The 12,821-nt window shown below is 46.0% G+C and overlaps 1 protein-coding gene across 1 annotated transcript; it reads left to right on the top strand.

The window, feature by feature from the left end:
• Window positions 1–4,552: 4,552 nt before the first annotated feature.
• GSTP1 (glutathione S-transferase pi 1) lies at window positions 4,553–11,146 on the top strand. Its single transcript, XM_081171230.1, has 7 exons — window positions 4,553–4,723; window positions 4,901–4,939; window positions 5,432–5,538; window positions 5,767–5,854; window positions 6,483–6,586; window positions 8,465–8,572; window positions 9,943–11,146. Coding segments are annotated over exons 1-7 (636 nt in total). The 5' UTR covers window positions 4,553–4,722; the 3' UTR covers window positions 10,132–11,146.
• Window positions 11,147–12,821: the final 1,675 nt, after the last annotated feature.

The raw sequence follows: 12,821 nt of genomic DNA, 5'->3' as shown, positions 1-12,821 counted from the left end.
TATCAGGTCAGACACACGACCCGGCCTGGTTCTGCTTTTCACTAATGTTGCAAACAAGGTAAAACAACCCCCCTAGAGCAGGAAACTCAAGAGGCATCAAAGGCCGCAGAACACAGATTGAGCACAGGTTCTATGGCATCACCTGTGTGTGTGCCCCTGGGCTAGAAAGGAGGGCTGTGAGGAAATGAGGCAGGAGTCAAGAATATTTCTGTCCCACATCTCCCGGCTCTCCTTTGTCCAGTGGCCTATTTTGAAACAATGCACCTCAGAAAAAAATGGCCTTCCTTCTTCTGTGGCCCGCCATCTATAGCATCTCGTTTTATTTTGGAATTTACGAGCGCCTTCCCTGTGCCCCGCTCTCTCCTCCTCAAGTCCTGTGGTGTTTTCCTTTCGCCCTCCTACTCCGTGACGGCCTGTTCCCTGACACATCCTCAGCAGCCCTCCCATTTCTAAGCAGGAGCCTCTGTGGCTAAGCCAATTAAGTCGGACCCCACCTGTGGTCCTTGGCACCTCGCCGGCCCTCCGGATGGCAGAGATGCGATTCCTGGCAGCGCTGCAACTGGGGCTGTTGCGCAGACAACTCATGGTTTATTCAATGCAAAGCTGGCGAGGTTCCAGTGGCAATGGTAACTAGACCCCACCTAGCTAGCGCAGACAATGCCAAGGCTCCTGGGCTCAGTCTTTACACTCCCGGCTCACATCAGTGGAAGCAAGTGGGAGAATTATTCATTGAGGAAACAAGCCATGGAGTTGCTGAGCCCAGCACTTGACCCATAAAAAGATCTCTCTATCTGGTCTAAGGACCAAGACCTCTGTCCCATGAGCTCTCCTCTTCACATGTACAAAACATCCCCCCCAAATCTGCACAGCATGTCTGGCAGTATGGGAAGAGGAATATCCCCACAGTTTAGCATATTAGAACCTTGTTGCCCTGGGATGAAATATGTTAACTGATGTTTAATGGGCGCCTCTGCTGGCTCTAGTGCCAACCCAACAGAGCTGAACTTTAGGGAAGCTTTTAATGTTTGATGCATTACTGTATTTTAATATTTTGTTGGAAGCCGCACCAGAGTGGCTGGGGAAGCCCAGCCAGGTGGGCGGGGCATAAATAATAAATTATTATTAATATATTATTATAACTTGATGGGTGAATTCTCTCACCGCCCCATCAGTGCTTCTGTCTCACCTCCCACCTCCCAAATGGACCCATGTAATTAAAGAACACAATAAGAGACGACTGGATCAGGCCAATGCAGTGGCGTAGCGTGGGGGGTGCAGGGGGGGCCGGCCGCACCGGGCGCAACATCTGGGGGGCGCGCGCTCACACTCGCAGCTCTCTGCCCCTAGGGCAGAGGGGGCGCAAATTACTTGCCTTGCCCCGGGTGCTGACAACCCATGCTACGCCACTGGGCCAATGGCCCATCTAGTCCAGCATCCTGTTCTCACAGTGGCCACTCAGAAGCCTGTGGGAAAGCAGCAAGTAAGACCTGAACACAAGATCATTCTCCCCTCCTGCGGTTTCCAGCAACTGGTATTCTGAAACATTTCTGCCTGCTTCCATGATGGCAGAGCAGAGCCATCATGGCTACCAGCCATCGATCGCCCTCTCCTCCATGAATCTGTCTAATCCTCTTTTTAAACCATCCGAGTTGGTGGCCATCACTGCCTCCTGTGGGAGCGAGTTCCATAGTTTAACTATGCGCTGCACAAAGAAGCACTTTCTTTTATCCGTCCCAAATTTTGCATGTAAGCAAGGAGTGGGGTACACTTTTCAGCCTGAGTGCCACATTCCCTCGGTGGTGACCATTGGGTCGTGTGCGCCAGTGGGAGGTGATGCCAGAGCCAAAAGTGGGCAGAGCAGTGAATGTGACTCTTTGTGCAGTAGGCAGCATTTCAACTACACAACAGTCAGAGGATTCCATACATGCTCATGCCTCTCTCTATTGAGACAAGCAAGAGGCATGACCACAATTCCATGACACATTCCACTCAAGCTAAAGCACTCGGAGAGGGTGAGAAAGCAGGAGGCAGAGCTGATGGAGGTGAGTGTGGTGTAGTGGTTAAGAGTGGTGGACTCGTAATCTGGTGAACCGGGTTCGCATCTCTGCTCCTCCACATACAGCTGCTGGGTGACCTTGGGCTAGTCACACTTCTTTGAAGTCTCTCAGCCCCACTCACCTCACAGAGTGTTTGTTGTGGGGGAGGAAGGGAAAGGAGAATGTTAGCCGCTTTGAGACTCCTTTGGGTAGTGATAAAGCGGGGTATCAAATCCAAACTCTTCTTCTTCTTAAACACCTAAGGAAACATTGCTATCATCCTCCTTTGTTATTGGTCAAATGGGGGGGGGGGGAGAAATATATATAAAAATAAAAAATTGTCCAGTAGCACCTTTAGAGACCAACTAAGTTTGTTCTTGGTATAAGCTTTCGTGTGCATGCACACTTCTTCAGATAAACTGAAAAGAGTTCATTAGATGAACGAATCTTGTTCTCCCCCCCCCCCAGTGGAAGTACCATCTGCGCAGCAATGAAGAGCACGGAAAACAATGCCAAGTGACGCAGGTGTGTAAGGCATTCATAATGCCCAAGAGAAAGCAACAGCAGCCAAGGAGAGCTCACAAGGGGTAGCGCATCTCAATGGCCATGGCTCAGACCAGGCAACAGTGTATAGCAACCTCTCCCATCCGTGCCCTCAGCTGATATTACAGCAGTCAGCCACCTCCTCCTCACTCCTGTTGCTGCTAGCATTGCTCTCATTTGCGTGGTTGAAGGCTTCCTTTACACCAACAGAGTATGCTGGGAAGTGCAGGCACCATACATTTTCCTGAAGAAGACCTGTCTTTGCCCAGGTTTACATGCAGAGTAGGGTGGAGAAGGTAAAGGAATAAGGAGAGGCTTGAGTCTGGGGAAAAGGCAGGATATAAATAAATAAAATAGATAAGTGAATAATAAAAAGTGGCAAGGTTAGGGCAGGTACTGTAACAGAAGACTGAGTAGTCACAGGCAGAGTTGTAAAGTAAAGCTATAGTGATCCAGGAAAAGCTTTTTCTGTGTGTGTGTGTGTGTGTGTGTGAGTGAAGTGGGCTTTGAAGGGGAATGAATGATGGCTGCAGGCATTGCAAACAAAGAGGTGCAAAGTCCTTTTCCCTTTATATCTTTGGAAACTAATCTAACAAAAAAATGGGGTAAAAAGGCTTTAAATAAACATTGTTAGTGCAGTATAGCAGCTCAGATCAGATCAGGACCAGGGAAATCCAGGTTCAAATCCACACTCAGTCACGAAACTCACTGGGCAACCTTGGGACAGTCACTATCCTTCAAACTAATCTATCTCACAGGGTGTTTGTGAAGGTTAAATGGGGTGAGAATTGTGTGCACTGTCTTGAGCATCTTAGGGCTTCTCTGGGGCAAGCGGAAAACCTATTCCTATTGAACCCGTGCTTTCTAGGCATGGGGCAAGCAAAGTTTTGAGGAGCCCTTAGAGTAGGGGTCAGCAACCTAAGGCCCATAGGCCACAAGCGGTCCACAGGGGTTGTTTAACCAGCCCACGAGCCACCCCCGAACCGAGCCGCAGCTTGGCGAGTCCCCGTGTGCTGCGGTAAACCAGCGCAATGCGGCGTGGGGACTTGTTTCCACGGCGCTGGAAATCGCATCTGCACAGATGCTGAAAATCGCGTCTACGCAGACGCAGGAAATTGCGGGCGCGAGCGCTCATGCAAGCACGCAATCTGGCCCACAAAGGGATCTTTGCTGGAGTGAACTGGCTCAGTCAAGGTAAACCTTGCCAACTCCTGCCTTAAAGTAGAGGAGTATAAATGTACTGATACGGACCAACTGAATCCCCACTGATTTCACTGGGTCTCATCTAAGCATGACTGAGGGCGCGTTCACATTACTGCTTACTCTTGCATCCAGTGCACTCCCACTGCTAGTTTTGCAGCCACATTCACACAGCTAGCCACAATCTGTATTGATCCTGATGTCATGAACCCCATAGAGATGTCACGCAGGGGGTGGTCAGACCCTATGGAGGGTGCTAGTGGGATGAGGGATGCAAAACCTTTTTGCTGCCTCCTAGCAAACTGGTTGCAGCTTTTTCAGTTAGACTGTGTACAGTATACCCTAAGCACATAGAATCAGAGAATTGTAGAGTTGGAAGGCACACTGAGGATCATCTAGTCCAACCCCCTGCCATGCATTCAAAGCAGATTCAAAGAATTAAGGGTACTGCAATTCACTCCTCACACATATCCCTCCCTGCCCCCCCCCCAAATCCCTGCTTCCTAATCCGGATCCTCCGGATTAGAGCTGGTTGTGGTCCAGCATCAATAAGGACAATGGAGTTCAGCATCCTCAGATGTACAGAAGCAGTCTGTTTTGTTTCTTTAACTTGGCAGGTGAAGTCCTGGTAGCATTGAAACCACCAGAATCTTTATTCCCTGGGGCTAAGTTTTGATCCGCCTTGGCTTGGTGACTTAGCCACGTTGGAGGCGCTCTTTCCGTGCAGGATCTGGGTGGCTCCTGCCCCTTTAAGAAAGGGCTGCTGCCACGGCATGACTCAGCATTCTTCCGAGGAGGCTGAGCTGCTTTCTTTGGCTCACGGAAATTTCCGGCAGTGAGTACAACGCGGGACGGGATCCTCCTCCTCCGCTGGGCTTCTGCTGGGGACACGAGAAGGCGACACCTGCTAAGGCTTCGTGATCCTACTTTCCACTTACCCGAGAGTAAGTCCAGTGATTTCAGTAGGGCTTCAGTGGTTAGGGTCGCGCGGTTAGCCCCCTCCCCAGCATGCAAAAAATGAATAAAAGTACCGTGTTTCGCGTGGGTGGCGGAGGGAAGAGAAGGACGGGGGCGTGCCAGTCCAACTGATCTGCTTTGTCTTTTCTTCGTCTTTTTTCTAGTGCCTGGAAAATATACGATCACCTATTTCCCCGTACGCGGTGAGTGCAAAATCACGTAACTAAAGTCTTGGATGAATTCATGCCCCACCCCCACCCCATGATCATGATGGGTTTGGACCCCTCTTTAGTAGAGAAAGTGTTGCGGCAACCTCAGAATAATGCATTTACAGTACAGCCGGATCTTCGCCTATTATGATTGCTTGAAAGCAGCCCTGTTTGACCTCCGTGAGGTTTACTGTACAGGAATGAAAGGGAGTACACTTCTGACCTGGAGAGAAGCCTTTTGCAGGCGAGGGCTTTCTCTGTTAGATAGAGACGGGGGTGAGAAAGATGGCAGACCCGAGGAAATCATCAATGGAGGAGCTCATGATTTTTCGCTTTGGAATGGTTTTCTGGAAGGGGGCAGGATGAGAGAGAAGATGGTGGGTGCTTCTGAAAGCACAGCGGGCAGGCCTCTGGCACCTTGTGAGAATTAAGGAACCAGTGTGCTGTGTGTTCACACCTGATGATTTGGGTTTCTGCCTCTCCTAGGGCGCTGCGAAGCCATGAGGATGTTGCTGGCTGATCAGGGGCAGGAGTGGAAAGAGGATGTGGTAACCATGGAGATTTGGTCCAAGGGAGACCTCAAGAAATCTTGTGTGAGTATAAGTAGTAAACTCTGGAGTTAGGATTTGGGGTTTTTTGGGGGGTGGGCAGTGAGTTCTGTTCTTGTGAGAAATGGGTTTTCCTAGGCCCTTCACACTGGTCCTTTGCTCCTCTGTCTACACACGGTAAGCTACAAGCCAACCGGGCCCCTCTCTCACTGAGAAATAGGTATGGGATATCCAGTCACTAACCTTTCTGCCTTTCCTCCCCTTCCTCACCAGGTCTTTGGCCAGCTGCCTAGATTTCAGGATGGAGACTTTCTGCTGTACCAGTCCAACGCAATCCTGCGCCACTTGGCAAGGAATCACGGTACGGTTGGTGATAGGCAGGGGTGCAAGTAGAAGTGGAGTGTGTAGACCTGGGTTTATGGCAAATCTGTGCTGATTGCCTTTCCAAGGGAGAGCTGCATGCATATGGAGGAGATGCGTGTCTGTAAATTTGCCTCTTGGGTGGGTTAGCAGGTGAATAGATGGCGATAGTGGTGGTAACAGAAGATAGCACTGATTTGTGTTCACGTGTGATTTGGGTGTTTATTTAGAAGTATATTAGTTGTACACCACTTTAATATTTGAATGATACAAGTATTTTTCTGAGTAATACTAGCCATAAGTCCTGACAAAAATAAAAGCATAAAGTAATAGAGAAGAAACAAGAATAAAAAACATAAAACTATATTAAGTGACAATAGACAATGGGTAATATATAAAACAAGAAATCAAAATTGCATTGGGGCCCAGATCCTTCACTACTTGAAGACAGCATTTGGGGGAGGGAATGGGGCACAATTGGTAGTTATTAAGTTTTGTTTTTTAAAATATCCCCCCTCAAGAACGCAGCAGATAGATGAGAGTTCTTGCTCTCTGTGCAACTATCCTGTGAGAGAGTCTGGATAGTAATTTGAACATTCCCTCACCGACCCTTTTTCTTTGCTGCTCAGGACTCTATGGTCAAGATGCCCGTGAAGCGACGCTGCTGGACATGGTGAATGATGGAGTGGAGGACCTGCGTATTAAATATGGCCGCCTCATCTATCAAAACTATGTGAGCTTGGGTGTGGGAGGGCTTGAGTTTGCTTCCATACACTGAAATTGAGAGCTCTGTCCCCTTAATAGACTCTTGAAATATCTGTCAACTAGGTAGGGTGATGGAGAGAGGTCTTTTTTAAAAAACACACCAATCTTTATTAAATATATTTCACAAAATTATACAACAATATACTATATTACAATTTGTATCCCATCCCATGCAACAAAAAAATTAAAAATACAAGAAATTTTAAAAAGACCTAAAATAGACTTCCGATTGTTCTCAAAAACACTAAATTACACTTGTTATATTTTACACGGTATCATATTATTATATTATTTTCTTAAGTCTTTTGGAAAAGGAAAAAAGAGAAATTAAATAGAAACATTAAATTTACATATATTATCTATACATTGCAAGACTCATTCAAGATCTGCCACGAGGTTTTTGCTGTCACAGTAATTTTTCAGATACTCCTTGAATATAATCCACTCTTGATTTACTTTTTGCGTCAAATAACTTCATGTAGATATTATGGCCAAGGTCTTAGGCCCAACATACCATTGAACTTTTGACTTCTTCTTCTTTATCCTCCCACTCAAGTAGAAGATTATACATTTTGCATATATGCTTATTTTTGGCTTGTACTGTTATTATTTTTTCTAATCTTGATGTTTCTTTTTCAAATCCAGCTTGTCTATCAATGTTCCACCTCTCATTTATTTGAAAATATTGTAGCCAATCCATCACATTCCTTCTAATTTCATCAGTTTGTTTCAAATTTAGTTTATTGTTGTTTTCCTCTAGTAGCATTCTATACGTTGCCAAATCACCTTTTGCATTTTTCCTTTTTACTTCTGTGGCCTCTATCGGGGAGGTCCACCAGGAGATTTTAGGTTCCAATATTCCCTTATATTTATCCCAGAATTTAGAAAGTGATTTCCTAATTATATAGTTTAAAAACCCCTTGTGTACCTTAACTTTCTCATAAACCAAATACGCATGCCAACCAAACCTGTTGTCAAAGCCTTCTAAATCTAACAGATCCATATCTTTAAGTATGATCCACTCTCTAATCCATGACAGCCCAGCCACAGCGTGATAGAGTTCAAAATCAGGTAGAGCAACTCCCCTCTCTCCCTCTGGTCAATAAGAATAAGATGTTTTATTCTTGGCCTTTTACCATTCCATATAAACCTTGTGATATTCCTTCTCCAGTTTTGAAAACAGTTCATAGCTCCTAAAATGGAAATCGTTTGAAATAAGAAAATCATTTTTGGTAAAACATTCATCTTAACTGCCGATTGTTGTTGTTTAGTCGTTTAGTCGTGTCCGACTCTTCGTGACCCCATGGACCAGAGCACGCCAGGCACTTCTGTCCTCCACTGCCTCCCGCAATTTGATCAAACTGCTGATATCCTACCTCAAAGGGAGAGACAGAGTTTGCTGCAGATTTCCAAGCCCCAACATTCAAGCCTATAATCCAAATGTGTGCAGTTCAGATGATCACTCCCAAGTTGCAAATGGTCCTTGATAAAAGGGACAAGTTGGGAGAGAGTAGAGACTGGTTTGCCTGAGGGCATGGCTGTTTGTGCTTTCTGTAAGAGGAGGATGGGGAACCCATAGCCCTATGCATGTTGTTGGGTTCCAACTCCTATCATCTTGATCATTGGCTGTGCTAGCTGAGACAGAGGGGAGTTGGAGTCAAACACCCCTGGAGGACCACACATTCCCCACTCCTGCTGTAAGGAAAGAGCACTGCTGGGAGCCAAGAAAATGCAGATTCCTTGCTTCCACTGCAATGAGTCGTGTCAGCCAGGCTTGGAGCTCTCTTCTAGCAGAATGGAAGAAGCAACGAGGCTTTTCTCTTATCTGATTATTGTACCTTGACAGGAGGCTGGCAAAGCGGACTATATTAAGGCCTTGCCGGGAGAGCTGCGTCCTTTTGAGAACCTTCTGGCTCAGAATGATGGTGGGAAGACCTTCATTGTAGGCAAACAGGTAAGGCAATCTGCCTGCTGGAGATCCAGTCATGGGTTGGTCTTGTCCAATAGGGGGTTTCACATCTCAGGAAAGATTTTTCATAGAAACCCCTGCTGAAAGAAGGGGCGGGGAGGCTTCGTTTTACTAGCACCTTGCAAGGTGCTTTGTAGTGCTATCTTCAGGTCTTCAAAGCATATTGCACTTGATATCATTGTGATGACAGGTGCGTGACAAGATGGCCAATTTGGCCAGGAGGATGATCCTGATGAGGATCCCTATGCTTGCTATAATTCTTTACTTCATCAGCTTGTACTTTGTTTTCAGTCCTCCATCCACAGCTGTTCCTAGTCTATGGTATATATTTTTTTAAAATAAAAACTAAGGGTGTAAAGGAAGAATCGTGAGCACATTTTGAGTGCACTCAGGTGACACCAGGCGATTGACAGATGGGCCAGCCTGCCCAACCTGTCCAATGTGGCATGTGAAGGGTGGGCTAGTTCACACACACACACACCCCGCTGTAAATTAAGTCTTGTCACTCAACAGCAGGCCTAGCTCCAGGTTTACCAGTGCCCTGGGTAAAGTGTCCCCTACTAGGCCACCTCCTCGACCAGTGGGCTTTCCTGCCAGGTCAGAGCAAAACAATATTCTGCAGTGGTCCTAGCAGTTGCCCAAAGGTGCCAGGGGTTGCCCAGAAATCTACATTCTGTGATCAATAAATGATGTATTCCGGGATCTATGTAAATTATGCATGTTGTGTCAAGGGAGGGGCAAAAATCAATGCAGGCCACTAGTCCCTAGGAAACCACGTCCCTAGTTGCCAGAACCTTGTGTAACCACTCACTCAGGCTACTGAGATTTTGCTAGTTGTTGCCTCTATGCTTCCAAGCCTCTCACCATAGCCCTAAGAACTAGAACATTTGCTTTTTTAAAAAAGCGCTTTCATGTTTTTATTAAAAATGGGACATTTTCAAAATTATAGGAGTGAAAACAGTTGTTTGGGACCTCTATTCGCACTGTTCAAAACTTGACAGAACTGCTTTTAAAAACAGTTTAAAAGAAAACTGAGATTCTGTACCCAATTCTGACTTCTGTGCTTTCCTGCAATTCCACAGAATTATTGCACGCAAAAAATCCTGCCTCTGCTTTAGGAGGTGTGCAGCCAAAAATGTGGTAGAGATTATCCCTGCAGTGACTTGTCTTGTATTCAGTTTACATGCATGCTCTGGTGTGTTTTACTATAGTATGCTGTGACACACCCACACCATGTGAACTTCCCCTGCTTAAGCTACATCTAATGTACTGAGGAATGATGGTGTTTTATACTTGACTGGCCCTTTCTCTCTCACCCACTGACACCTGCCTCTTTTGTTTTCTTCTTCCTCCAGATCTCCTTTGCTGATTACAATCTGCTTGATCTATTAAATGTGCATTTGGTCCTGGCCCCTGACTGCCTGGCTTCCCTCCCCTTGCTGGCTAGCTATGTGCAGCGGCTCAACGCCCGACCGCTCCTCAAAGCTTTCTTGGAGTCTGATGCCCACAAACAGCGCCCCATCAATGGGAATGGCAAGCAATGAAATGGATTCCTTCACCAAGTTGCAGCTTTTCTGGTGACCTCTGGGTGCTTTGTAGTTTTGTATACACTAATGTTAATGAAGCAAGTTTCAATAAAGAGTTCTGCACATCTTTGCTTGGTAGGGAAAGTATGGTAACTAAATTCAGCAGAAGCCCACTGCAATCAAGAGGAGATGTGATTAATTTGCTAGAGCCAAGTGGCTTATTATAATTGTTGTAGTTACTATTGTTATTTGTTAAATTTATATCCCATTTCCCCTCCCGAACGAACCCAGGGTAGCATATATAGTGAAGCCATAAGCTAGGATTTGTAGCTTTTGTGGCTTCAGAAGTGCAGCACAAGACAACTAAGGGTGAACATACACAAGGTGGTGGGAGATTTATGATCAAATCTCCCACTTTAAAAAGAAGTAAATGCAAGAGCTCCTGCTTTTAGATCAAGGAGGCTGTGTGTGCTTATTCCCCCCCCCCCATGCTTCCCCCCGATCATAATCAGCATCCCATAGCTCTGTTCACCCCTTTAAAAGTTATAATAATATATTATTTGCCACCTCATTTCGATGCACACTAGCTCTCCACTTCCCACCTTTTGATCTTGGTAATTTCCAAACAGGTAGCCATAATAGTCTTCTACAGCAAAAAGTTTAGTGGCTCATAAGCTTTAGTGAACTAGATCTCACTTCAACAGATGCATAGGATGTGATCCTCAGTTGTAGGTGTGTGCATATATTGCCATGCCTGTGGCTGAGAGATTTTAGCCTGCACTGCATTTTGTGACAACAAGTTGGGGAAATGGCTCACTGCTCAACCAGGTTAGATGTTCTCTGAATCATATTGGGGAAACAGCAGGTGCAAGATCCCATTGGGCCAATGTGATTCAAATCCTTGTTCCATTATGAAGCTCCCTGGAGTGCCTTAAGCACATCACTTTCCTAGCCTATGGCATAAGTTATAATGAGAATTGTAATGATTTTGTACACTGAAGTTTAAGAATAAATCAAATGGCATTAAATTAGATTCTGTTATACAAAATGGTGCTCTTTTGCTGGAAACTTCCCCCTGGCTTGTGCTTAGGGAGGTGGGTGCTTAGGGTAATCTTCTCATCTAGGCTGTCATTTGCTCTAAACTGAGCCAGGAGGCTTGAAGCAAGATAAGTGAGCTCATTAACTTATTGAGGGTTAAGATGGTTGCTTTGATCCAGAGGTCTGCCAATGCTCAGGGTGCTCTTCTACTCTTATCTCTGGATCATGGAATACTTTCTCTTTCCAGAAACGATAGAGGTTGAGTTAGGTACAGGATTACAGTCACAGGGTCCTGATTGCTCTCGTGGTATGTGAAGGCTTTCTCCCAATCTTCTGAAATGGCTATCCACCTAATGGCTGTGTGTGTTCTATAGAGACATCCAGGCAGAGATTTGTAACTCAGAAAAGTTCCCTTTCAACTTCTGAAGCTGCATAGAGGCTGCTGTGATGTCTGTCATCCAGAATCACATGTTCTTGTTCTTCCCAATGCATTTTGCTGCTGGAGATGAAAGGCAAGATGGTGTCCCCTCCCCCCACCTTTCCACATATAGAACTTGGCAGTTGAATCTCAGTTCGTTACTGGCAATGGGATAACTTTATCCACCTGAAGTCCACAGGCTGACTTGTGAAGACAGGCCCCATGATACACACAGCTCAGTCCTCCAACCCCTTGTTCACTGTTTTCTTGCAGGGCTGCCTGGCAACTGCTGTGCCCACTGTATCCTCAAGTGAATAACTGCAGTGCAGCAACAGTAGCACCAATGTCTTGTGTGAGAAGAGCAATTCAGGGGCACATGTAGTGTCTGCTGGAGGGTGTTGTGAACTGCCTCCCTCTGCCTGTAGTCTTGGTCAGGTCCCTTTGCCTATAGCATGTCTATAACATAAGAGGGCAAGCAGATAAGACAGGCGGACCACATGCCCAGTAATAAACAAATATTATGGCTGGGGGGAGGATGAGACTAAAGAGGGTGAGAGTGGCTGGGGACTCTGGAGAATCAACTTGGGGGGCTGCAGTTGTCTCCCCCTAACAACTGCTGCTTGAGATGACCACTTTACACTGCCTAATTGAGCACGTCAAATTGCTTTTTTAAAATGAGTGCTGGGAATGCATCTTGCAGCTTTTCCCTGCTGCTGTACTAACCAAGAGGACCCCCTGCAGCCCATTCCAGTGTAATGAGATCATTCTTCTCAGACCAAGAATCAACAGGATCAGAGAGATCAGCTCCGTAATCCTCCTCCTGGCAGCACAACTGCAACAGCTGTTTGAAAATGAGGTAAACTGGCAAAAGCCAGGACATTTGGGAATAGAAGGAAATAGAAGGCTTGGGAGCCCTTCCTTCTCTCCCAGTTAGCCTTTGTCCATTTGGTGTCCTATCAGCCCCAGCCAGCGTGCTGTAGTCTCAAAACATCTGGAGGCACCAGGTTGCTCTGTGATACTCCCTTGTCACTAAGGAGAAGCTTCTTGCTGTACTGAATTACTGGCTTGTACCCCAAATTTGGTACATACAATCATGCTCTGTGTGCATCCTATGAGAGTAGAAATTACTGAAGAATGTGAAGATACAGAAAAGAGTGAATGAAATGATGCTGGTGGAACATTTTTCCCATGGAGGAAAAAATCTAAAGTTTCTAAAGTATCTGAAGAAGTGTGCATGCACACAAAAGCTCAT

The sequence above is a fragment of the Podarcis bocagei genome, assembly GCF_964188305.1.
Source record: "Podarcis bocagei genome assembly, chromosome: 1".
Taxonomy (NCBI): Eukaryota; Metazoa; Chordata; class Lepidosauria; order Squamata; family Lacertidae; genus Podarcis; species Podarcis bocagei.
The sequence above is the reverse complement of the archived record's forward strand: the minus strand, read 5'-3'. Positions and strand labels throughout refer to the sequence as shown.